The following is a 25991-nucleotide window of genomic DNA, read 5'->3' as shown; positions in this document are numbered from 1 at the left end:
AAGATGGCGGCGGCAGCCGAGCGCGGCGCGGAGCTGCCCGCTGAGCCGCCCCCTCCGCCTCCGCGCGGGGTTCGGCCGCCGCCGCTGTGCCCCGAGGAGGTGGCGAGGCGGCTGGCGGTCACCCGGCGGGAGCTGAGCAACAGGCGCAAGATCCTGCTGAGGAACCTGCCCGCCGAGAGCGGCAGCCAGGTACGGCCGCTTCGCGCAGCCCCGGGGCTCAACAAAGGGCGGCCTCGAGGCTCCGCTCGGCTTCTCCCGCCGCTTTGTTGCCGTCGGGGCGGGAGGGAGCGGGCGGCTCTTCCGAGCGCATCGCGCGTGTGGCGGTGCCGGGAGCTCGGGGAGGAGGGGGGAGCGGCTTCCCGGAGCCGGAAAGTTCCGCCGCTGCCGGGCAGCGCTGCGGGGCCGCCACCGCCGCTCCGCTGGGGACGGGGCTGCCCGCCGCCGCCGTGGGGCTCCGTCCCGCTGCCGGAGCCTTTGGGTCGGAGGCAGTCGGAGGTGTGGAAGTGAGGATTTCGCGTGATGCCGTGTGATGATTTACACGTAGAGCCTCACCTCTATTTATAGCAGCCCGAGGGGCTCGCCTGCAGAAAGGGCTCGGGAACTCGCGGCTTGCGAAACCCTGCTAATCCCCGTCGTCTACTCGAGAAGCCGTCGGCGCTCGCAGCGAGCTTACCGCCGCGGACGGGCGGAATGGCCGAGCGGTTGGGTGCCCTGCTGCCGCCCCACACCCGCCCGTAGCATCCCCGCGCTGTGTTGGGATGGAGCTCCGAGAGCATCCAGCCCCGCTCTGCCGCAGGTGTGTGCCCCAGCAGGTGCGGCTGTGGCACCGCGCACCTCCAGGGATGGAGCACCCGCGGTTCAGCTGTGCTCGGCTCGAGGGAGGCTTCTGTCCCGGGGCAGCTGAAGTGTGCCCGCATCCTCTGCTGCTGTGCATTTCCAAAGCTCCCTGTTTTTGAGTCAGACTAACAGCCCCTGGTAGGTGCTGTGCGGGGGGCTCGGCTCTTTGCTTCTTGCTTAGCCAAGTAAAGTGAGATAAAACATTCCTGCCCTGGCCAGTTCGTTCTGCAACGTGGAGCAGGTGGATGTTGTGAAAATGCAGTCAAGTGTTCCGGAGTGGGATTTCATAGCTGTAATTATTCATCTCCAGTCAGCGGAGCATTGGGTTTGCTGTCAGTCATCGTTACCTTGTGAGGGGTAAGGCCGAGATGCACCATTCCCAATGGGGGTGGGCAGGACCTGTCCTGGGGAGGAGGGCAGCCTGGCCAAGCCTGTTGTGCGGGGAAGTTGGCCTTCCTAAGGAGCTGACTTCACGAAGTAGATGTGGATCAGATGAGGCAAAATTACATCGTGGAAGTTCTTCCTGCTTTCGGTTTTATAGTGCAGTCTGCAAATATGTACTTGGCTGGATTAATGTTGTTACAAGGGGTTTTCTCGCTGAAGAAGGTGTTTCTGCAACAGACCTGTGGCAAGAAAAACTATGCTACAGCTCTGTCTCTCATCAGAGTAATCCCATCATCTCCCTGTTAGGACAAAGGGCAGCAGGGAGGACCCAAGGAGGTCCTGGCAGTACACTGGTATGTGATGTTCTGTGTTAGGAAGGGCAAGATCATCCCACTGGTGTCAGGCTTCTCTAAGTGTTGATGGAGGGCCTGTCCTGGTGGGGGTTAGTGTCCTCCCGTGCAGCTTTGTGGGGTTATTCTGTTGGAGTATCATACAGTAAATCTGCTGTTGTACGTTTTGTTGTTTGTGATTATTCTGCTGGATTAGAAGAACTGTTTTTTATTTCTCCAAGCCATTCATTTCTCAATTACTAGTTTGCCATCTATGTCTGATTGACTTCCAGACAAGCAGTAGCTTCTAAACGAGAGAGAAGCCGGTGGTCTGTCATACTGGTTCAGATCCCTTGGGACTGATTCTTGAAACAGCAGAATGGCATTCCCTTTTTTGCTGGGCTTCGTAGCAAAGCACACAGTCTTCTCTGCTGGGGGTGGAATATCAGCAGGGACCCTTGGCTCTTTGATTCCCTCTTTGCAGCTCAGGAACAAGGGCTGCAGAACGAGGTTGCACCTGTTTTCAATCAGCTCTGTGCTGCACCTGGTTGTCTTTGAATGCAGCTGTGTTTTAGTGGTGGTTCTGCTTTTCTCCTTTAGTATCTGAGGGCACAGAATGAAAGAGATGTTCTGCCTTAGTGCAGGACATGAAGTGAAGGAGAGCTCGTTAGTTATTTTCACATCCTGTAGCTCTGCTGTGGTGTGACAGAACATAGGAGAGATAAATCACATAAGTATTGATAGGAAACCAGCGCAGTCCACCCCAGATAGGTGTTCATTTTGTGGTTTGGGATGTAATGTTTTTCATCTTTCCTTTAACGTCCATACACTGTGCTATGCCCAGGATGACTTCCAGTCCCATAGCATTTCTCTTATCGACACACACTTCTCTAGAAGATCAGAGAAATTTTTTTTTTCATTCCCTACCCATCTTACGTCCATGAAGAAGTTGCTCTTCTCCTATCTTAATGACAATATTTATGTGTATTATGGTGTTAATGACCTTTGTAGGGGTCAGACATGGAAGTCAGTCTGCAAACACAAAGATGCCATAGCTGTAGTGTGCCCCAGAGGCCGGTAGCAGCCTGCAGGTGCAGCCTGGCTCCAGTCCCAGCTCCCAGGTTTGTGGCTGTGGGAAAGCAGACTCAGGGCTCTGGTTCTCTCTTCTGGATGCCTTGGGGGTTTGTGGGGGCTCTGCTGCGTGTCCTGCTCTTGGCAGCTGCATGTGCCAGCTCTTCTTCTTCAGGCAGCATTGGAATACTGAGTTGAAATATTTCAAGGTGATGTTTATTTTAGTGGTAAACCACAGAATCCCAGGGGTTGGAAGGGACCTTAAGAGACCATCAAGTCCAACTCGTCCCACAGAGCACATCTCTACAATAGGTCGCACAGGTGGACGTCCAGATGGGTCTTGAATATCTCCATAGAAGGAGGCTCCACCACCTCTCTGGGCAACCTGTTCCTGACCGTAAAGGAGTTCTTCCTTGTGTTTGTAGGGAGCTTCCTACATTCTAGTTTGAGGCCGTTGCTCCTTGTCCTATTGCTATGCAGCTCTGGGAAGAGCCTGGCCTCATCTGTTTGCCTCCCACCTCCCTTTAGACATTTACAGTTCCCCCTCAGTCTTCTTTTCCCAGGTGAACAGCTTTTCCCCGTACAGGAGATGCTCCAGGCCCTTTGTCACCTGTGTGGCCCTCTACTGGGCCCCTTCCAAGAGATCCCTGTCTGTTTTGACATGGGGAGCCCAGAACTGGACTCAGTATTCTAGACGTAGCCTCCCCAGGGCAGAGTAGAGGGGGAGGATCACCTTTAAACAACTTTAAATAGCGTACTTAAAAGCATTTCCAGTCTATATTTACCAATACTTTCTCTCAAACACCCTTGGATATACTTGGTTTTGCATTTCCTGCCAATTCTGAAGCATGAGCTGATGATTTTCTTCTTAAGTGAGGAGAGGTAAATGCATCCCCTTTTTTCTGAGCAGAACAGACGTTCTTGCTTTGCTGTCTTCAGTGCTGCGGTGGAGCTGAGCTGCACAAAGCTTTGCATGTAGTGCCACATCTGCTCATGGCTGAGTTGAGCTGTCCTGGAGTTGTCAGTGGGATGGCCAGGCCTCCCCCCCACCATCAGTCTCTGCAGCCTGCCCAGCTCGTCTTGCTGCTCAGAAACCATATCCTCACCACATCTGATCGGGATGGCTGGTGGCTTGAGAAACACTCTCCTGTTTTATTAATGCAGTGCTTGACAGCTGTTAACTAGTGAAACCAGATCTCGGCGTTCCCTGCACTAAAAGGTGTGCACCTGATAGCAGTCAGGAGAACCCAATTAACCTCCAGGCTGCAGGTATTGGGTTAGGTGCTGGCAGGAGGGCTGCTCTCCTGGAGATGAAGCTTTCAGACAACGTTTGTTGACTGTCTTGGCACTCAGCTGGCCTCACTGCAGTGTATGAGACCCAACTGAAACAACAAACACGTCCAGGATGCTGCTCTTTTGGGGTGATTCATGCCCATCTCTGCATTCCTGCTGCTGATTGTGGTGTCTGTGGGGCACGTGGACTTCTTGCTCATGTTGAGGAGCAGCAAGATCAAACTCACACAGCTCTTACAGTCACCCCTGCCCCCTCCTCCCTCTCCTGTGCTCTTTCTCCTTTAATTTATGGGAGCAAACAGTGCCCTTGGGGTTGGTTCTCCGTGGGATGCCTGTGCAGTAATTGCCAGAGGATAGGTTACATGGAGCACTCTGCACAGGATTCACTGCTGCCCGAAAGAATATTCATTATTAAGAGAGCAGAGAACTCCCGAAGTGAACTTGAGCAGTGAGAGGAAACTGAAGCAGCTGTTGTGTTTTGTGGCAGTGCTGTCTGCCCTCGGTAAACTGCACCATGTGATGCTGCTCATATCTCGTGTCTGCCTGGAATTTTAACTGTAATAGCTGTACTTTGGAGACAGTTATTTTGCTATTTAATGAACTGTGCTGTCATTTGTCTTTATCAGAAGGCAGTCAACAGCATGCCACCTTGTGCTCATGTGACTGTGTAAGGAAAAGAAATTAAATCACGTTCAGTAAGACAGCTCTTTGCAGGAGATAAAAACACTGCTGCAAAGCATAACCAGCTCTTCTGAAAACAAATATTTGATAGCGTTTCTATGGTGAGATTTCTCTGTTTATTGGGAAAGTTTTGTTTAAAAGTGCAGCTAAATTCATACACTTGTGCATTTGATCTGGTGAACTATTTAGCTGATGTTACTTGTACTTTTCTCTTTCAGGAAATCCATGACTTATTTAAAGATTATGAAATAAAGTATTGTTATGTGGACAGAAATAAAAGAACAGGTAAGAGCTTGAAATCTTCCAGCATAACACATTTCAGTTCTGTGATGAAAGTAGTGAGGAACATCCTGTGCCACGGACGTGTCTGGTGGCACGCAGCCTGATTTGGTTTGATTTTTGCTTGAATGTGTCTTCAACCTCTTCTGAAGCCATTGGAGAATTGGAAACTCTACTGACAGGCTGGCCCACTGTGATCCTTCTCTTCGGGCTGCTCTCAGGCCGTTCTCTGCCCAGCCTGGATTTGTGCTTGGGATCGCCCCAGCCCAGGGGCACGCGGCCTTGTTGAACTCCATGAGGTTCACACGGGCCCACCTCTGCAGCCTATCCAGGTCCCTCTGGATGGCATCCCCTCCCTGCAGTGTGCCAGCTGCACCTCTCAGCTTGGTGTCATTGGTAGAAGTGCACTAAATTCCACTGTCCGTGTCACCAGCAGAGATGTTAAACGGCACCAGTCCCAGTACTGACCCCATAGGGACACCACTTGGCACCAGTCTCAATCTGGACATTGAACCGTTGACTGCAACCCTTAGACTGTGACCTTCCAGTGGTCCATCCATCAAATCCATCTCTCCTTGGTGTGGAGGCAAAGGTTTTGTGTGGGGCAGTGCCGAATACCATGCAGTAGTCCAGGTAGATGGCACCAGTTGCTCTTCCCTTATCCTCCAACACTGTAATCTTGTTGCAGAAAGCCACCAGGCGTGGTTTGCCTGTGGTGAAGCCATGCTGGCTGCCACCTCTTTGTGGTGATGGTTCTACTTATTTAGCATGAGCTGCTTGTGTGAGGAACTCCATTTGTAGCACATATCTAACAAAAATAAATACATATGTCTCCTTTTGTCTGAAGGACCTAATGGGAATGTTGTAGTGCTCTGTAGACCTTCCCCATGAGATCTTGACATTCACAAGATTACAGAAACCCATTTAAAATCACAGTAAACTCAAGGAAGTCACCTTTAATGATCTCAGAACATTTGAAAAAAAACCACAATGTTTTTAGCTTAAAAAAGCTAATAGCAAACTTTAAATTGGTTGTCTTTTATCCATGTCTTCTGTGTAACTATTCCTAGAATCCCAGATATTGTGCTGTTATGGAAATACGTGATGCTGTGTCAGAGCACAGGCTTGCAGAGTAACAGATTGCTCAGGAATATTTTAATCTCTCTCTGATTTCCACACCACTTCATCCTCATCTGATTACCAATACATCTCTTGAGCTACTGCAAATTGTAAAATCCACTGCAGAGGCATGATTTGCCTGTTTGTTCAAGCTGACAGCTTCAGGATGTGTAACAACATCCCCTTTGACTGGTGTGTCAAGTACAGCATTTGGCACCAACGCTTTCCTTGAGTCTTTTTCTTTGTAGTCACAGCTACAGCCCAGATTAGAGCTTGCTTTAGGGCACCCTATGAGTGTTTACATTTGACTTAGAAATCTTCCTTCAGACCGTTGTAACTCCTGATTATTTGGACGGGAAAGAAAATATTAGCATTTCTGCCCCTGAACGGTGCCATCTTACGGCGCATTTGCTTTTATTTTTTCTTCACCAGTGCAGCGATGGTGGTAGGAGAAACAGATGTTTTATAGGTGATCTGGAAGAGAAGATGTTTTCTGTTTAAAGAATAATCGTGCAACCAGAGCTTCCTGGAGTTGAATTTCAGGAAGCGGTTGTGTTTCAGCGTGGTGTGTTTTGCTGTGACTAGCAGAAATCTGCCCGTGGTCACCGTGTGGTCATGGATAGGAAAGGAGGCGGAAAAATTTGCATTAAAATGCCATCTGAAAGAGGAGAAACAAATAATTAAAAACGTTGTCTCGATAACTGTACTGGGAGAGCATATACTGATATATGGCAACGAGCTTTGCACTGCCCTGAGGTTTGGGGTAGCTTTGTGGGTTGTTTTTTTTTGTCTTGTGTTACTCTTACAAAAGTGATAATTGTGTAGTGAGGAGGAAAGCATTGTTTATACTCATTTCTGGACAACAGACTCCAAATTTGGATGTAGAATAAGAAAACATGGTTAGCACAGTTTTCGGGCTGTGGCTCCAGACATGTTTCTTGGAATGAGTATTGTTGCTGCTCTTTCCTCTCTTTCCTTTGGACCTTTTTGACTGGGCTCCTTGTTTTTCCCATCTGCATCACGAGTACCCACAGCAAACTGCAAATGGCAAAAGCTTCCTGCTCTGTCTCCAAGAGATGCAGGGAAAGTTGTGTTTGCTATGGTTGAATGCGCTCTGGTGGCTTATGTCCCACCATTGCAGCACGGGCAGAAGGCAGGCTGGGAGCCTCCACAGGCCACAGCACAGCCTGCAGCAAGCAGAGCTGTCCCGTGGTGTTTCTGTCACCAGTGACACTACTTCCAGGACTGTGGTGTTTCTTTGGTGTGGCACAGACATGTAAGGGTGGCATTTGAGGGGTCAGGAGCAAAATCTGAGAGGACAGTGTGAATGGATGACCCATTAATGCCTCTCGTAGGTTAACCTTCCCATTTCAGTTCATTTTGAGGCTAGAATGTTTTACAAATTTGGAGCTCTTCACAAAGAAGTTCATTCTAGACACATGCAGAATCAGCTTTGCACTTTGTGCAACCGAAGGATGGGAAGTGTAAAATGTCCTCAGTCTCCAGCTGAGTGGTGAGGAGTGGAGGGATGGGAGCGTTTCGTTTTGTGGATGTGTCCACATCTGAGGCTGTGGCTGTCGAAGGAGAAACAGCAGCCTGATTTTGGGGGCAGCCCCTGCCACCCTCCCAAGGGCATTCTCAGCCTCATGCCGTAGCTCCCCATCCTCTGTTTCCTTCACAACCAGTAGTTGGTTATCGTGAACCATCTTGGAACATCCATCCCACCAAGGCCTAGCCCTTGGGTACCCAAGGAGGAGAATGCTGAGCTGCCTTTCCCACCACTGTAGTGTGCTTCCAGCTCCTTGCAGGACGGGGTTGGGGAGCAAGATGGGGCTGTCTCAGCATCCACATGAAATGCTGACAACCCTTCAACAGAGGGCAAGGAGGGAGAGGACAGGGGTTTGTCAACGCGTGGTCTTGTCCACGTCCCAGCGTGCAGTTGTCAAGGATATGGGGCTCAGCAAGCAGAGCTTGTTTTCTGTTGGCTTTTCATAGAGGAGGTGGGCTACGGTGTTTATATAATAATAAGTAATGTAGTATTTCTTTCTCTTTCAGCATTTGTTACTCTGTTAAATGGAGAGCAGGCTCAAAATGCAATTCAGAAGTTTCACCAGTACTCTCTTCGAGGAAAAGAAATATCCGTGCAGCTCCAGCCAACAGATGCTTTGCTGTGCATTACCAATTTGCCCATTTCATTTACATTAGAAGAGTTTGAAGAACTTGTGCGTGCTTATGGCAATGTGGAGAGGTGTTTTTTGGTCTATAATGAAGTTACTGGTCATTCCAAGGGCTATGGCTTTGTGGAATATATGAAGAAGGACTCTGCTGCAAAGGCAAGACTGGAACTTCTGGGGAAGCAGTTAGACGAGAGCACTCTCTTTGCACAGTGGATGGATGTGAACCAGCTGACTACAAATCTAATTCACTCCAAGTGCCTTTGTGTAGATAAATTGCAAAAAGACTACTCCGATTCAAAAGAACTGTTGCAGGCTTTCTCACTGCAGTACAAACCTGTATTCTGCCAGGTACGTTGCATTTATGTCTTCTGGAAGATGAAGGTTGTGTTTTCAGTAGCTCTGTTCTCATCCTGCGTTGCTTGCTTGTCTTAGATTTTTCATTTAAGCTGTGAATGAGTATGCATCTGCATTGCAGCATGTGTTGTGGTACAGATGTGTTCCTGGTGTGAGCTTGCTGTGGCTGGATGTGCCATCTGGGAATTCTGCAGGGGACCGCTCCTGTTAAGAACCACTGAAATGTTTATAACACATCCCGTTCCCATATGTTTTATTGAATATTGGTTTAGAAATATTTTAGAGGGCTTTTAAAGTGAATATTGCTGGTGGGTTTATTGTTCAGTTAAAGCAAGCCCAAGTATGAATACCATAAGTGATAACTATATAACTATATAACTACATAACTATCTTTTGTCTAGATATGTATGTGTGTGTATATAACGTGTTTTTTCCCTAACTGGGAAAGTTGTAGGCTTGGGAGCTTGGAAGCACTGGGCTTGCCAGTGATAGAGGTGCTACTTGCAGGCACAGGAGAGGTAGATCCTTACAAGTCCTTGCAAATGGTAAGGATTCCTTTTCACCATTATGGCTTCTGAGATACTGGACTGCAACATGCTGCTTGTGGGAGTGTTGTAGACCAGAGTAGTATAGACAGGTCATAGAAAGAAGACTCTATTTGTAGTCATGCAGTTGGGTACTATTTCACTTGTTTTTTGTTCCCTGGAGTGTCTTGGAAGGCTGCTCAGGGATTAGCTTCAAGGATCAGTAACCAGAGGCTTTCAGTGTCTAAGAGCAGAAGGCCCATTAGGCTGTCTAGCCTCACCACCTGTTGGCCATCACATTTCCCTAGTGCTGTTTAGGGCCCCCATCATTTGTAATTGGTTAAAGCATATCCTTGTTTTTCCTTGATCCACATATATCAGGAGATTGAATAAAGGGCAAGTGACTCTTTCCAGAAGGTGCCCATCCCTCATTCTTCTGTACTCTTGTAGGCTGAGTGGCCTTTGCTCCCCACTATTTTCTTCCTTAGCTTTTCTTCCACTTGCTCCATCTTCTTTTAATAGCTGAACATATTGATGCTGTGAAATCTTTATTTTGGGGCACTTTTCTAGCTCTCAGACAGTCCTGAGGCTGTTACCAGGTCCCCCAGCAGTTTCTCAGTGCTCTTTTAAAATCAGGAAATTCAAAGACAAGTGTTCTCCTTTGATAAAGATTGTTTTCAGCAACACCATTCTACTGTGCAGTTAAAGGCAACTGAAAATTGACTTTTACCTTCCCTCTTTAATTACAGCCATACACGAGGCACACTTCATGTAGATGAGGAGCGTATGCCTGCATTTATGCTGTGTCAGTAAATGGCATTAAATAAGTGTTTCTATGAAGTACAGGAAGTAAAAGGGATATATCTCAGGAAGTAGGCACCCAGACAGAATTACACCCAAGATGTGTTGTCATACTGCCTGAAACTTGTATAAGCTCACTGTGTAACAGACAGGCAGGTTGACAGTAGAAGCATGCTAGGAGAAGAAGAGTAGGTTTACTTATGATGGTTTAAGATTTATTCCCAGTAACTCAGAGAACAGATGTGTGGTGTGTTCTGAGCTGTGCCTCGTGTCTCCCCACAGGACTGTTGGGTAAGGGAGGCTCTGCCCTGAGCAGCAGGGGAAGCAGCTCTATGGAGTGGGCAGGGAGGAGGGTGAGGGCAAAGCAAATAGAATCGATGGGTTGAGGTGAAAAACTATGCACTGAGACAGAAGAGGAAGATAGTAATAGTCACAATAATAATATACATTTACAAAACAAGGGATGCCCAGTGTGTTAGCTCACCACCCACAGACAGATGCCCAGCCAGTCCTCCTGGCCAGCTCCCCACAGCCATGGATGCCATATGGGATGGAATGTCCCTTTGGTCAGTGTAGGTCAGCTGCCCTGCTTGGGATCTCCTGGCTGCTTGTGTCCCAGCACCCTCGCTGGTGGGGCAGCACAAGGAGCTGAAGAAGTGGAACGTCTTTGGCTCTGTGCTGCCCTGCTCAGCAGCAGCTGAAATGTCACTGTTATCAATGTTCTTTTTCTCCTAAAGCCAGAGCATAGCATCCTACCAGACACTATGAAGAAAATCAGCTCTGCCCCAGCTGAAACCAGGACAGCTGTTTTTCTGATTTATTTCATTTTTTTTGTAAGCTGTCATTTTTTGAAGTCAGCTTGATTTCTCCTCTGCTGCAAATAGAATTGTTCTATCAGGAGCAGCTGAAGCCAAGTGTTGATATGTGGTTCTCAGACAGTGGCGTTTCCTAGGACTTACAGGAGCACAAGTTGTCTTCTGCTCCTTTGCCCCAACAAAGTGCACAAAGAAAGCTCCTTCCTTTCTCTGTGACTGCAGTAAGGTCCCTAGTTGCAAACCAGCATTTTCGTAGGTACTTCATGTCTGTGCCAGTGAAGCTAAGCTAGGGACTAGATTTTTTTGCCTAAGCTTTGTACTCTCCCTTTTCACCCTCTTGTTTTGTTCTGCTGGATTTAAATCTGTTCATTCTGCTATAAAAACTCTGCAAACAAAGGGCAGAGCATTGTTGGACAAGTCAGCCTCTTTGCAGTCTGCTTGGCTGATCAGCCTGGCATCTTCTGTGCTGGCACTATGTTCAGCTGCAGACTTCAGTCCCTCCTACGAGGCAGAATACAGCAGTAGAAATCAAAACAAACAAACAGAGGTCGTAGCTCGTGGCTGCGTTGAAGTTCTCCTTCTCATCTTATTTATTATGTAAATTAAGTGTTTCATAACTCAGGTTCTCCACAAGATTAGATGAAAGTTATGGTGGTAGTTCAAGAAGATGCAGCAAGCGTACCAAGTCTAATGAGAAGCTGTGATGCTCAGCTGAGAACATTCCAGAAAGAAGCATGCTCGTTTGGGTGGATGTTACCATCCCTCAGCTTTAGCAGGGCGGCTTGCAGGGGTTGGGTGCAAACGTTTCAAGACAGTTCCTGAAGTTCTCCGTTTTGTTGAATTGCGTTGTGAAATGTTGTTGCAGTTTGCTCAGGACGAAGATAGTTACCTTGGTGACTTTGCAGTGGTCGAGTACGAAACTGCAGAGCAGGCTGAGAAAGTGCAGGAGGCGATGGATGGCACGGTGATCAGAGGGAGGAGGGTGCAGGTGTCCTACTGTGCTCCAGGAGCGCCGGGCAGAAGCACGCTGGCAGCGCTTATCGCCGCGCAGAGGATGGTAAGATTTTGCACTTCTGTTTTCACAAAGAGTTTGTTAAGACTCGAGCAAGCTGGGCTGTCTCTAAGGCATTCAACTGCTTTGCTTTAGGAAGCACCTTTGGAAGAGTTAGCTGCTTGGGCCTTGCTGTGTGTTGGCCAGTCAGCCCAGTTCAGTCTCCTTCCTAAGCAAAGCACGGCCATCTATTGCCAGGAGGCAAAGCAGAGCTGGAGGATATATAAAGTAATACTTGCAGAGCTCTGGGGTTTTATTAAGTTTAGTTTTCTGACAGAGGAACTGTTCCCATTCAGAGCAGAAGTAAACGGAGGTGGAGGCATTTGATGAGCTAAAAAGGAGTTTCAGTTTTGGTTTAAAACAGGCACTTTGACTGTTTTAAGGTAAATTTCAAGGAAGGAGAAATAGTTTAATTTCATGCTCGATACAAGAGAAAGCTTTTCATACCCACATGTCATATCAGGTTATTTCCTAGAAAACTGGATGGAAAAAGTGTTAAGAGGAAGCTGTCCTAAAGGTAGAAGCATTACTTTGGGTAGGTCTGGCCCATGTCTTTATATGAGACAAGTGGGGCTATGACAACACTGCATGTGCTGTTTATGTTATTGCCCCCTTTTGTGTCCTTTATTGATAACACTGTCACAGTTTGAAGGAAAAAACAAAGGGCAGGTGGGGGAGACAGCACTTGTACTGCCCGAGTGAAGGCAGTGCTGATGCAGCATCAGTTAGCTGTGCTGGACAGAACGGAAGAGTGAATGGTTCAGATGTGCACTGTGCACATCCAGACTTCCCTCTTTAGGATACCTTGTTCAGAGAAACAGCATTTATCCAGAGATGTCAATGGATGCGTTGCTATCTCCTGTTTTTAACATCTTTCTGTCTCTCCATTTGAGATGAGGAACAATAGGAAAGGATTGCTTCCGGAGCCGAATCCGGTGCAGATTATGAAAAGTTTTAACAATCCAGCAATGCTGCAAATACTGCTGCAGCCCCAGCTGCGTGGACACGCTGTCAAACCTGGTAAGCCATGTGACAACTGGTTTAAAACAAAACCCCGTTCTTACAAAGACTGCCAGCAAAGGAGGGAAACACCACTGCTCTTAAAATGTGTGCAGGCAGCTTCAGGGTGTCTGTGTAGATACTTTCTCACAAGCAGGAGGTGGTTTGGCACGCTAGTCTCAGGTGGTGGACAGCTGAACTTGTTGCAAAAATGCTGTACTGCTTCTCGCTTTTCAATTCTAACAATAACATCAGAAGATATCAATAAAAATGGTGTGGGGAACCCTGGTGTGGCAGCCAGCTGCAGCATTTCTGCCTCTCCAAGCAAAACATCAGCTCCAGAGGAGCTCCATGCAAGTGCGTTTGTTCTCTAATTGCTGCTGATTGCAGATCAAAGATGACTGTATGGAAAGGTTCATTGTAACGACCCTTAGTGTACTGAAAGCTTTGTAGGAACCCAATGTAAAAAAAAAATCACAGATTAACTCCTCTGAAGGTGATTGCTTGCCTGACTTACTAAGATGCTGCAACTCTTGTCTTGTTTCTGAAGCAGTTCTGGGAGCAGCTGCGGGTTTGCCTCACCTTATGAACACGGCAGTCAGCCCTCCTTTCCTGCAGCTGAATAAAGTCCATCAGGTAGGTGTCAGAACACACATTTCTGGAGAGCTCGGCATGAAAAAGAGCATTCCACTGTCTGGTTTCAAAAAATTTCAGCTGAAATCAAGTGCTCTTACTAAAGCGATCTTTCGAAACAAATAAGAGCAAACCAACCACTCGCTGTCCACAAGTGACTTGTTTTATCTTACTTGATGCTTCTGTCTGCTAACACCTGCTGGCACAGAGATTACTGACAGAAAAACTCTTAAATCAGAGGTCGGGGGGTCTCACATCCATTTCTCTCTCAGCTGCTTACACGTGCTTCATACAGAGACTGTGTTTTATCTTCTTCAAGCCAAGAAGCATTGCACCACTGGAAGTGTTTTTATTTTAAAGTTTGAAAACCAGGGTGTGCTATGTAGGCCGTAAAAATAGGAATTGCAGTTGTTATTCCTCAGTCTAAAAAAAGAAAATAAGGCTGCAGGCTGCTTCAGGTGTTTTCAGAGTGCCTGGAAGTAACTGTAAATTGGGTCAGATGTCCATACGGGCTCCAGAATCTCTGTAAGTCCTACAAAGGATACTGGGGATGAACTGGGGATGGGAGCAGTGCCCGTGGACACGGCCCAGCCCTGCAGCAGTGCTCCTGGCCAGCAGCCTGCTCCAGGTTCTGTCATTTCTCCAGCTCCTCCAAGAGCCAGAATTTACCTTCAGTACCAGTAGAGGGGAGTATTCTGGAGTACCTTTGAGTACTGTTTTCACTTGCTATTGCAGATGTTTCAGAAATTCCCATGTAAAAGTAAAATCCAGTTCTTGGTTAGTTCTTCAGGCAGACACAGTGCAGACGTAATAGATGTTAAAGAAAGACTTCCATCCCGAAGGATGAATTGTGCAGTGAAAACCATACAGCATGATTTGCTTGTACTTCTTGCATGTAAATGGCTTTTTCCTTTGGTATATGTAGTTACTGCAGCTCTCTCTTGGAGAATCTCTGCTTCTTTGGAAGGCAGTGTGAATGTTTTCTAATCACAGCTGGAGAGAGGCATGTTTTACACAGCTAGCAATGTGATTGATGGTGATCCAGTGGTTTTGGCTTAGAGTTCTGCAGCCAAACAACTTTGTGCTTTCTCTTTGGATGGACTTCCATGTCTAATTCTCTTCCAGGGGACTTCCTGTCAGTTAATTATCTCCAAACCTGATGGAATAATCTGAATTTTATTGGCAGTGATTTGATCATCCCAATCCCTTCTATTAGACACATTTTTCTGTTATTCAGTGACTTATTTCGGAGTACTCTCAGAAGGCAGAGAGCCAGGTCACTGTTGTTACTGCGTTGAGACACAGTGTGCAGCGTGCAGGAACAGACACTGTCCTGACTTGACTCTCCTTCCATCTCTCCAGTTACACACTGGTTGGGTTTCCTCTGTGTCTTATTCATTTTGTTTTATGAGTTTTGTAAAGTGATTTAATGGGGAGCAGCAATATTCTTAGCACAACTCTAGAACAGCCTTTTAGAATAACTGATAAAAAAGAGATTGAACAGAGAGAAATGTGAACAAGTGGGTTATTTGTGCAGTACAGTTTCAGCCCCAGACACTGCGTGACTTCTGATTTTTTATTGCAAATTCTCTTAGTTCTGGTTGTCGCGTGCCAAAAACAATGCATTTTAAACTTTCACAGTGATGTGTTTTCCTGACTCATCCAGCTGTTCCCTAATTCCTTCTTAACCAAGAGGAGTCTGAGCGATCTGATTTTTGTTTCTGAAAGTTTTCCAGTTGAACTAATACATCTTTATTGGTGTAACAAACTTTAGAAGGAACACCCATTGGCAGTGGTGACATTTATCAGCCATGAGTGATTTCTGCTGGAAATCACTGGCACAGTTAAAATAGCAGATGCAGAACTAACGTCTGTATGACCCTTTGTTTTAGATTTCCATTTACTTCAGGATCCAACACTGTAGCTCATAAGATACTGGTGTGGCTCATTTGGTGTACTGTTATAGTTCTTAAAGAGTTGGAAAAATTGAAGAAGTTTATTTTAATAAGAAAAGACCATATTAGAAAGCTTTTACCTCGTGGTTTGACCTCATTACACAGAGATAACAACCAGAGCTTGATGCATGCGAGGAGTGTTGCAGGAGACCCTAAGATATGCAAAGCCACACATCCTGAAAGCTTCTTTTTGACTTTAGCTTAGTTACCTGGTTTTGGTGAGCATTCTGTATAGGAAGCTTTGGACAGCAAGGAAGGCTGTGCTGGTTGTGATTTGACACAGTGTCTCGCGTGTCTGTTCGTTCACTATCAAGCAAAAAGATCTGTAGAGCACCTGCTGTTTTGCCTGGCAGATTTCTCTCAGGAGCTGCTGCCAGGAAGTTTCAAGGCAGTGATCACAACGTGCTTTTGGGATCCAGAGTGGATGTAAGTTTTCTTTGGAGCCTGAGCACAAAGCACGTGATACAGCAATGGCAGACTGACCATGGTGCCCCCAGGGCTCTTGGTGAGGTGTCTCAGCTGTAGTGGCAGACACTGTTTCAGGAAATTTGACTGAAATACTTGTATTTTGTGAACTGTGGCAGTGCTAACAAGTTGTCATCTTTTAATCATCTTCTGAAGTGTTTGTTGGAAAACATCCTTTTTAATGTTTCACAGAGAAGAGTTTTGCGTAGGTTTCTCCCAATAGAAGGGGGAATAAAACCTTGTGGCTATTGCACTCTGAAAGTAATGATACTGTTTGGCAACTGCAAAGCAAGGATTGAGAGTCCCTGCCAATTGTAACAGAGTCCTGGAAGCCGTGCAGATGTTTGGTGGAGATTATGTATTTGAAACGCAGTGCAAGGCACGATGCAGACATTAACAAACAATGAAGTCCTTATTCATACAGCTCGTAATCTGCTGAAGTCCTTGTGTCTCATCTTTCTTATTGGCATGCTGTAGGTAGCTCCCCTATCTCTTCCTTGTCTGCCTGCAAAGGCTTCAGGCACGGGTAGGTTTCCCTGTTGGCTGAGACCAAAGGGCGTCAATGGAGCCTAGGTTCTGTTTGGAGTATACTCTTGTTCTATTAGAAGCCATCAGAAAATTTTATTTGTGGTTATAAGGTGAAAAAAGAGCTGGGACGGAGAAGTTAAAGAACTTGAAGTCACTTTGTGTGAACAAATCAAGAGGGTCAGGTTGGACATTGGGAAGAATTCCTTCTCCCAAAGAGTGTTGGGCCACTTTTACTCCCCAGGGGGCGGGGGAGTCGAGGAATGTGTGGATGTGGCACTGAGGGACGTGGCTCAGTGGGGAATACTGTTGGTAGGTGGGTGGTTGGACATGGTGATCCTGGAGGTCTTTTTCAACCTTGGGGATTCTGCTTCTAATTTGGTTCTGCGGAGGAAATAGCTGCTTTCCTTGTTGACTTAGTTTCTGAATTAATTTGAATTTCTGTAAGCAGGATCATCTGAAAATGTTTTGGGAATGTGCAGTTTTCCATGACTGCTAACTGACACTTGTACTGATTTCACAGAATTCGATTCTGGGCAACACAACTAACCTGCTGCTGCAGAGCCCTGCTCACCTCCCATTGCCGCAGCAGCTGATGAAGATGGAGAACATCCAGACCAATAGTGTAAGGTCATCACTTTAATTTCGGCCGTCTCTGGGCCTTCTTAGAATTGATAAACAGTTGAATTTTGTTATTTTTTCATCCAGTCTAATTTAACTGCTTAGTGCATGTAAAAAGATTGACTGAATGTGAAAGTTATAAGAAACAGCTGCAGAGAGATCTTAATTGTTTACACGGTTTTCTGTTGTTCCTTACAGAAGCCAGGTTTGCTGGGAGAGCCTCCAACAATGCTGCTGCAGACAGTGCTGGGAATAGGGGTAATGCCATCAGTGAATTCAGGCATGGGAACCCGTGGAGAAGCTCTCAAGTGTAAATGTCATCTTATTTCATACCAAATCAGTACAAATGCTCAGCTTGAAATGAAGCACCTTCCTTTCTCCCACATTATCAAAAGCTGTGTTTGAACCTTGGCACTTGACAGGCAGTAGCCATAGAGCTGGGCTATACAGTCATCCAGCTATAGAGTTACGCAAGCTAGCGACGATATCGCTGTTCAGCTGGCTTCAGCCTGCTGACCCAGCAGGTTATGGCCATTTGAACTTGAAATACCTTGCTTTGTTGCCTGGTTTCTCTCATCTGTTTACTCAGGGAAGAAAGAGGACGCTGTGGCATTTGTTGAATATTTGCAGACGGTTAAAAATTCTGCCTGTTCAGTTAGTACCGCGTTAAGAACACGTGGAATATGCTTTTCTTCAAAATCCTGGGGGTTGTTTCAAAGAAGGTAAATCTGAGGAGCTGAAGGAGCACTGCACGTAGTTCCTTTGCATTCAGTTCATTAAGCAGTAGAGCTTTAATGTCCAGACTGACAGATACTGGCCCTGATACTGGTTCCTGCACTAGCAGTGCCCTCAGTTTCTATGAGGAAAGATGAGTTGTGATACTGCTTAGAACTTCTTTCTCTTTCCTCCACCGAGAGCCATGTACTCTGAGGTTTTACAGGCAGCTGGATTGATGGCAGTAGTCAGGAGCAGGGAGAAGCCTCCTTCTGTGGGAAACAGCAAGAAACCCACGCTGAATGCCTGGATTTTAATTTTAGAGATGGCATTCTAGCTGTTCTGTTTGTGGAGAATTTTACTAATGCACACGGAAGTTGGAGGTTTTTCCCTGCATCCTGCACAGGATCCCTGAAGGATGTTGTTCCTAGGTTTTGTGAAAGAGAGGAACTTGTTCTGATAGGCATTGTTCAGAGATCTCGGGCTTTTCTTTTATAGAATTAGCTTTCAGTGACATGTGCCCCCTGCGTGGTAGAAGAATAAAGGCTAAATCAGAAGCCAGTGTTCTGTGGTAGCTGTGAAGTAGATCTTTACGTGTTCTTTGGATCACTTAATAGAAACCACCAGCAGAAAGTACTGATGAAGCCTGTCTAACAGAAAAGTTTCTCCATTTATGGTTGACTGCAGCATCTAATCTGCCTCCCAATTCAAACAGCAGCAGCAGCAGCAGCAGGGATGGGCTTGTTGCCATTCTTTCCAAATCAGCACATTGTTGGACAAGCCATCCCAGGGCAGAACAACGCTCCAGATAAAGCACTGAGTGCTGAAGGGGTCGTGTCGGGATCGCAGCCGTATCACCAGAGCGTCAGCAGCGCTGCGGCGGGAGCCCTGCGGGCTGGGCACACCAAGCAGCAGAGCCAGCTGAAAAGCACTGATACGAGTCTGGGGGTAAGGAACGCTGCGTGCTGATAGTGCTGGGGCTCTTCTCCTGGTGCTTTTCATCTTACAACCTCAGGGGTTGCTCTTAAGCTTGAGCGTGAGGTTAAGAACAACTCCTTGTATTTCCTCACTGTGGAGTCTGTTAGATCACAGGATCGTTCCTGAGCCATTTTAAGGTCATTCCAGTTACGAATTATAGAGAAAGAACAATAATGCTCTTTGGTGGTCCAAGTGAATTAACAAAGGAATCTTTTTACAGCGCTGGAGGGTTTTTTTTCCCCATGTGTATGCTTCATAGTATTTGATGATGAAATTATCTCACGGGCAGTGTCCCTGTTAAACACTGAAAACTGAACTTATGGTTGAGTTTCATGACTAATCAGGAGCAATTGTGCTGGCACAGTGTAGGACCTTTCGATTTCCAGATGGTGTATATATACAAATGTATGTGTGTATGTTAATTTTCCATTTGAAGTCTGTATCCCCTCAGCCACAGCTGACATCTCCTTCATCTAAAATTAGTTTTAATATTCATTCCCATGAAGGCAGAGGGGGAGACACATAGGATTTAACCTGAGCTAAAATGGTCTACTGAAGTTTTTTTTGACATATTCTGTTACTAACAGGATCCGGTCTATGCACTTACTTCTTTTTTTAATATTATACATACGTATTTTGATGTTTTCTTGCTTAATTCACATCCCATCTCACCTTTCCTTAGGTATTTTTGAAGCACCTGACGTATCTCTTTGTAGGTATTGGTGTCCATGTTTGTTAGACAGCTTTGATCCTACTGCAGAAAGTACAGTTGAGTTTTACCTGTGGGTGGATTCACAGGGTTAAAATACACAGCACGCATGTGTGGAAATATATAAAATCAGTATTTTGTTCCTTTGGTGAGAAGGGAATGAGATTAAACAATGGGAAGTCTAGATATTCCATTGGTTTCAGTGAGTAAATATAGTGTTCACATGGGTTGATTGCGATAGGATGAGGGGGAATGGTTTTAAACTCAGATGGGGGAGATGGAGGTTGGATGTGAGGAGGAAGTTTTCCACTCAGAGGATGGTGATGCACTGGAACAGGTTGCTCAGAGAGGCTGTGGGTGCCCTATCCCTGGAGGGGCTCAAGGCCAGGCTGGATGTGGCACTGGGCAGCCTGCTCTAGTGCTTGGTGACCATGCCCACGGCAGGGGGTTGAAACTGATGATCTTTGAGGTCCTTTTCAACCCAGGCCATTCTGTGATTTACCAGGAAAATCCCTGTAGATATAATTGTTTACTTCCTACATCAGTAGACAGGCAGCTCAGTTAGCAAGCATCTCTTCCATGGCAAGTCACCCAAGTCCTGATCCTTGACCCTGAGCTGCCATCCCATCCCAAACACCTCTTTAGTGTTTGGTTTCTATGAAGTTGGTGACTTTAATACCGTTTTACCATCCAGAAGCGATGGATTTTCTTTTTCTTTAACGAGCTTTGAAGGAACGAGCAAGGGAAGTGGAGGTGAGGATGCTGTGTGAACATCTTGGAGCCATGTGATCCCAGGCAAGCGCTGCAGCTTGCCGCTGCCCCTTGTCTCATCCTTATTTCTGCTGCTCTTCTGAATGCTGTACGATTCGTGTAATGTTTGTCCCACCCAGCCTCTCAGTTATTGAAAACAGCAGCTGCTGGCAATGCTTTTTCCCTTGGAATGAGTTTTGCTTTTCTCCCCCATTGCACTGTTCATCTGTAGGTGCACATAACCTCTCTTTAGAGAGCCCTCTGCTACCAGGGGACATGGGCCACCAGGGCGCCCTTCGTGGGCTTTCATAGGGAAGAAAGCACTGCTGGCTGTGCAGAGAAGTGACTCACTTCTGATGCTTCATTTCCACTCATTAACATTTCCCTCTTTTAAAGTAAGGGTTTATAAATAGAGGGATGGGTAAGATGTGATATAATGGCAGATTGCAGACGGTATCATCTCTCCGGTCCGGGGTTCGTTTGTCCTTCACTTGCTTTTGACTGTGGGTGACCAGAGCTGACTTTGTCTTGGCCATGAACAGAATGCTGCCTCCCTAATCTTGAGTGATTAGTGGTGATTAGTGTTCATTTACTTGAACTCATAAGGAGGTGGTGGTTGTTTAATATCCTTCAGTAACTGAGAGTCTAAAGGGAAACATTCCTACGGAATCATTTGTCAGGAAAACTATGTGGGCAGCACGTCCAGATCATTGTCCCCACGATTTATTTTAAAAGTTTGTCCAGGACAAGCTAAGCTTTGTTGAAAATCACGCCGGGATGCTTATCCTGTTTCTGAGATGTGTGTGAATACAATGCATTCTGATCTATTCCCCTTTTTCACACAGACTCCTTCGAAAAAACAGACTTCTCTGCTAGGAGAACCGCCAAAAGAAATACGCCTTAGTACCAACCCCTACTTGAATTTGGCAAGCGTGCTGCCTGGTATCTGTCTTCCAGGTAAGCAGACATTCAACAGCTGTGTTGGAAAGTTTCCTCCACCAGAATGTGGCAGATCCCTGTTGCCCTTAGCAGGGATTGCAGTGGCCGCAGCATAATAAAATCCTGAATTCTGCGTTGAAATTGCAACGTGATCCCTCCTGCCTTTGTGAGGAGGGTACATTTGCAGCATTGATGGGCGAGCTGATTTGATAACCTTCTAGAAGTTCTTCCAGTTAGTCGTAGCACTGCTTAGTTTTAAGCACAGTCTGATGGGAAGTAGCAGTCCCAGACTGCTGCTGAACGAGCGTGCAGTGCACTCTGTGCAGTTTGCATGAACTGAATGTGTTCCTTGTGTTACAAACAGCGATTGCCAGCAAAGCCACGAGTCCACCACAGCAGAGCGGGCTGTCCAACAACATCATGGATGCTGCTGTGTCTCAGGGAACCACATCACAACATGCAATGGAGAATTATTTTAATTACACTCAGCAGCACGGGGACTATGCGCAGGTACGTAGTGTTACAGCGTTCTCTTCTGCTGAGTGCTTTGCCACCAGGAGCTGTGGCAGCAGGTTTGTGGCAGGCTGAGATCCCTGCCTGAGCTGCTTGGTACTCAGAGCACTCCTTGGTACGTGTGGTCTGACAGCCCTGCACGCAGTTGAGCAGCAGTGCCTGATGTGATGAGCCCCCTCAGGTTGTCCCCAGGCTCCCCTGCAGCTGAAGCCCACCCTCTTCTTCAGGGTGAAGGCTGCAGGTCCTCATTGCTGATGGTTTCTCCCTTTCAGCTGTGCAGACTGCTTTTAGCACAAAGCACACCTGTCTGCAGGCAGAAAAAGCCTCAGGGTCATAGCTGTGGGAAGCTTGCTTCTTGAGAGCCTGAGTTTAGTGCAGTCCAGTGGAGTTGTTCTCATGCAACTCCTGGCTTGGCTTTTGTCTCTCTTCCAAAGCTTTTCCTATCCTACAACATTTTTAAAGTTTTCTTGAGCTTTGGCTAGATCCCAGAGAAGAGTATGCTGCGTGTGGCAGAAGTTGTGGTGTATCTTTGGGAATGTCTGTAGCCTTTGCCTGCTGGATTCACAGATTGGGATTTCTTCACCATTTAGGGATCAGGGTGCAGCTGTTGTGCTGCCTCTGTTCTGGAGGTTGTTTTGTCCTAATTCTGAGGGTGATACAGAGTCACAGCATGGTCCAACCCAGAGCTGTTCCCAGCAGCACATCCACGTGGGTTTGGAGATGTCTGAGGAGGAGATCCCAGCCCTGTGTGAGGGCATAAGAGCTGCTTTCCTTTGATGTGATCTCAGTAGACCGCTAATGGGAAGAGGTTTTCTCCTCCGTTATGGGAAGCTGCTGTGCAGTGCTGTGAGTGTTATGCTCAGGCATGTAACTGTACCCAGACAAGAGTCAATGACATTGGGAATGAAGCCTCTGAGGTGAGAATTGCTTTTCTCTGGGTGCCTCTGTGCTTCAGGACCCTGTGCTGGTGGGGTATGAAACGCTGCCACCAAGAAACAGAGCACTGTAACATCACAGCCTACAGTGCCTGCTCACAGGTTGGGTTTTACAGTGGAGCCCAGGGGTCATTGCAGCCAGGCAGCTCTCAGCTTCCTCCCCAAAACCCATTGAAGGTGAGAGGAGATACAGAGCGGAGCTGCAGGCACAGCCCAGCCCGCGTTGCTTTGAGTGCTGTTTGTCTTATGCTGCCACCGAGTGGCTGCGTGGTAACCGAGAGGATCCCGAGGCACAAGTGGCTCAAGTGCTCCCTGGGAGCAGCAGTAGGACCAGGGCTGGGGGTCACTGTCCCTGGGGGTGTCCCAGAGCTGTGGGGATGTGGCACTGAGGGATGTGGGCGGTGGGCTGGGGTGGGCTTGGGAGCTCACATGGCTTTTCCACGCTCAGTGATTGTACAGATTGAAGCTCTGCTCTTCCTTCCCCAGTGCTTAGTGCTGCAAGAAGTGTGAGGGAAAAGCAGAATCTTTCTTAAAGCAAATTCTTGTTGGTGACAATGACAGGTGCCCTCCTAAAGTGGCAGTGGACTTTTGCAGGGAGTAACTTGAGCTCCGAGTGTGATCTAGCAAGGGGAGCTCCAGAGGTTTGCTAGGGAACGTTTGGCTCAGAGACACTTGGTCAGCAGGGCTGCACTTTCGGTAAAGAATTGGTTTCCTGGATTGTGAGATGTGCTAGGGTTCTAAAACACCCGTTCCAGCACGAAGCAGAACCCCACATGGTCTGATCCAGGAGCCAGGCATCACCCAGGCTGCCTGCTGTGGTCAGGTGGAGGCGATGGTCACAGGGCACACCAGAAGAAGGCAGATGGTGCAGCCCTTGGTAATGAAACCAGTGTCACGCTGGTGGAGGAGAGGAGTGATGAAGACTCAGTGATGAGGGCGGTGAGCTCTTTGTGTAGCTCCTGTGGCTGTAGGTGCCATGGATGTTGTAATGCTGTGAGGCATCCCAAAGAGCTGAACGTGAGCCTGGCATACCCCAGTGCCCTTGTTTTGGGGCACTGGGCCCTGGCCCACCCCAGAAGCATGCTCTGGGACACTGGGACTGTGCATTGGTGTGAGGCATCTCAGTCCAAGCTGTGATTCAAAGCAGGGTTACTGCTCTTTCCTTCACTTGGGTCCCACATGTAAATTCCTGCCTGTGGGTGGCCAGCAACACAAACACACTTTGGCATGGCTGGACAACAAGACCTCAGACACATTGCTTGTAGTGCCGGGACACCTTAACCTGTTGAGCTTTTCAGGGAAAGCCGTTGTGCTCCAGGTGCCCCACTGGCAGTGTCCTTCAAAGGGTGAAGATGGCCGGAGCTGCAGGGAATAGCACGGCCTGGCAGCACGCATCCCGCAGCGTGGGCAGCAGCCCTGCCAGCCCTTTGCCCTCCCAGACATGCACACGCAGCACCTGTGCATTTACCATCAGTTTTTAGGGAAAGGGCACAACCACTGACTCATGAGCTGTCTATAGCTGACTGTAAAGCAGAGGAGCGGGCGTTGGAGCTGGTTGCTGGCTCCTGGTCCTTGCTGGTTCCCAGAGCCATGCTTTATTTATTGATGCAGTTGCTCTGGATCATGTGTCGCCTGTTTCCTTCTTGCCCTTAGGTGGCTCCGGCGAGAAGCGAGAAGCGAAGCTCCTCGTACCTCATTGCCTCCCCAGAACCTGGCCCGGTGGAGTACCTAGGCCAGCACGCTCAGGGCTCCGCAGTGCGTTACGCAGAATCCTCCCTGAAAAAGAAACGCGTCTACTGAGACCCGGCGAGCCGGCCCTGCCCTGCGAACCTCTGCTATTTATTGCTGCCTTAACTTCAGACAGATACCTTTTCTTTCTCCGTGGGTTATGAATATCCCAAGAGGAGCAACCCTGTGTGACAGGCAGGTTTGCCAAGTAAGCTGTAGGCACCGAGCCGCCGTTGGCCGTTTCTCAGTAGTGTGATTTGCCTTCTGGAAGGGGGGAGGGGGTTTCCTTCTTCATCTGCTACCGAAGCGAGCAGAGGGCTGAAGCCGACCCAGAGAGGCAACTGACTCTGGTAGTTCTTGGCAGCATACAGCCGAAAGCAATAAAAACACTGAGGGGGGAACGTGGATCCTTTCTCTAGTCCTCAGGCTGAGGAAGTTAAAGACAAAGTCTTAATAGTAATTCTCTTTCTTATTTTTTTAACTCGAGAACGTGGGGTTGTTTTTTTTTTTCCCAATCTTGCGTATCCCAGGATTAAGATTTTCTGCATTTACAACCTTTATATTTTTAAGATTTCCTCTTAATCCTGGAGTGGACATAGACATACCAAATGTATTCCTAGAGTCGCTGTGACCTTTTCAATAAATGTTCCTTCAAAGTGAGATCCTACGCAGCGTGCTGCCTCGCAGTATGACGTGGTTTGGCCAACAAAGTCACCTTTCTCTGCATTGGGCAAAGAATCCACAGCTTCCCCTTGGAGTAGTTGAGTTGGTGAATGGAGCTGTGTTACACAGCATCAGAGGCAAAGCACCAGCTCGAAGGAGCAAAGAGCAGCGGGCTCCTGCAAGCTCTGGGGGTGTTCTGCAGCCATCCTCCTTCCAGCAGGATCATGGTAGGTGCTGGGTGGAGGTAACAGGGAGTACACACCGCCTCTCTGGCTTGGCCTGGATGAGCTGCACATAGAGCAGAAGTGCCCCTCCAGTTCTGCCTGCTCTCCTCTATTTATTTATTGTTTCCAGCCATCTTTGGACATTAGCTGCAGTCCGAGCCCTGCTAGAGCAGAGCACCTTGGCTCCTGCTCCCTTTGCTTCTTCCTGCTGCGTGGAGCTGCCGGCCAAAGGAGAAGCCTTAGTTTGGCACACGGCGGTAGGTGGGCGCTGCTCCGCGTGCGTCTCGGTGTCTTTTTATTTTTCAAAAAGACTCGCTATTTTTTGGCTCATGGAGGCACTCTGGGCCAGGCTGTGTTTCCTGCTGTTGCTCCTTGTAGCTGAAGAGTGAGCGAGCTGGGGATGATGTTTGTGGGGGTGGGGGCTGCTGCCTCATAAGCCCAGTGCAGATTGACTTGGACTCTGCTCACTCAGCTGCCATTAAGACTGCAGAAGCAGACCTGAAGCCCTAGCTTGGTAGACAGTACCCAAGACATATTTTTTAATACCGATTTGTCTCTATTTTTTATGAACAATTTAAGCTGTCTTTCAAGCTTTAGTGTGCGATCAGAAGAAAGATTATTATTATTTTTTTTCCAGGCTTTCTTTCTTTTTTTTCCATCAAAATCTCTCCTCCCCCACTGGGTTGTGTGGTTAGGCAGCACGCACTGCGCACAGCGGCGCGGTTACCAGGAGACACGGCGTTGGGGGGGTGGGATTCTGTATGCATCGATAAGTTCACTTGTAATATTTTGTTCAGACTGTTTGTATACACAACTTTCTTAATTTGTTACCCTTTTCAGTGAAAATAAAGTGTTTGGTACACATTGGCAGTGGAGTTCTGTGGAGGAGAAGCATCTCTGGCCTGCCTTTATGTAAGTGCCTGTC

The 25991-nt window shown here is 47.5% G+C and overlaps 1 protein-coding gene across 4 annotated transcripts; it reads left to right on the top strand.

Moving 5' to 3' along the window:
- On the top strand, positions 1-24272 carry RAVER2 (ribonucleoprotein, PTB binding 2). Of its 4 annotated transcripts, none has more exons than XM_065737440.1 (12): positions 1-189; positions 4814-4880; positions 8049-8518; positions 11530-11721; positions 12609-12735; positions 13268-13350; positions 16816-16917; positions 17112-17223; positions 18349-18575; positions 20910-21021; positions 21368-21513; positions 24105-24272. In XM_065737440.1, exons 1-12 carry the CDS (start codon positions 4-6, stop codon positions 24249-24251), a joined length of 1971 nt encoding a protein of 656 aa, XP_065593512.1. In that variant the 5' UTR covers positions 1-3; the 3' UTR covers positions 24252-24272. The 4 variants fall into 4 exon arrangements, with proteins under 4 accessions (XP_065593512.1, XP_065593492.1, XP_065593501.1 ...); XM_065737420.1 differs by having other exon boundaries at positions 18346-18575; XM_065737429.1 differs by having other exon boundaries at positions 13265-13350.
- Positions 24273-25991: the final 1719 nt, after the last annotated feature.

Source organism: Cyrtonyx montezumae, unplaced genomic scaffold (genome assembly GCF_038088225.1).
Source record: "Cyrtonyx montezumae isolate F1298 unplaced genomic scaffold, pur_monq_1.0 scaffold_1, whole genome shotgun sequence".
Classification (NCBI taxonomy): Eukaryota; Metazoa; Chordata; class Aves; order Galliformes; family Odontophoridae; genus Cyrtonyx; species Cyrtonyx montezumae.
The sequence above is the reverse complement of the archived record's forward strand: the minus strand, read 5'-3'. Positions and strand labels throughout refer to the sequence as shown.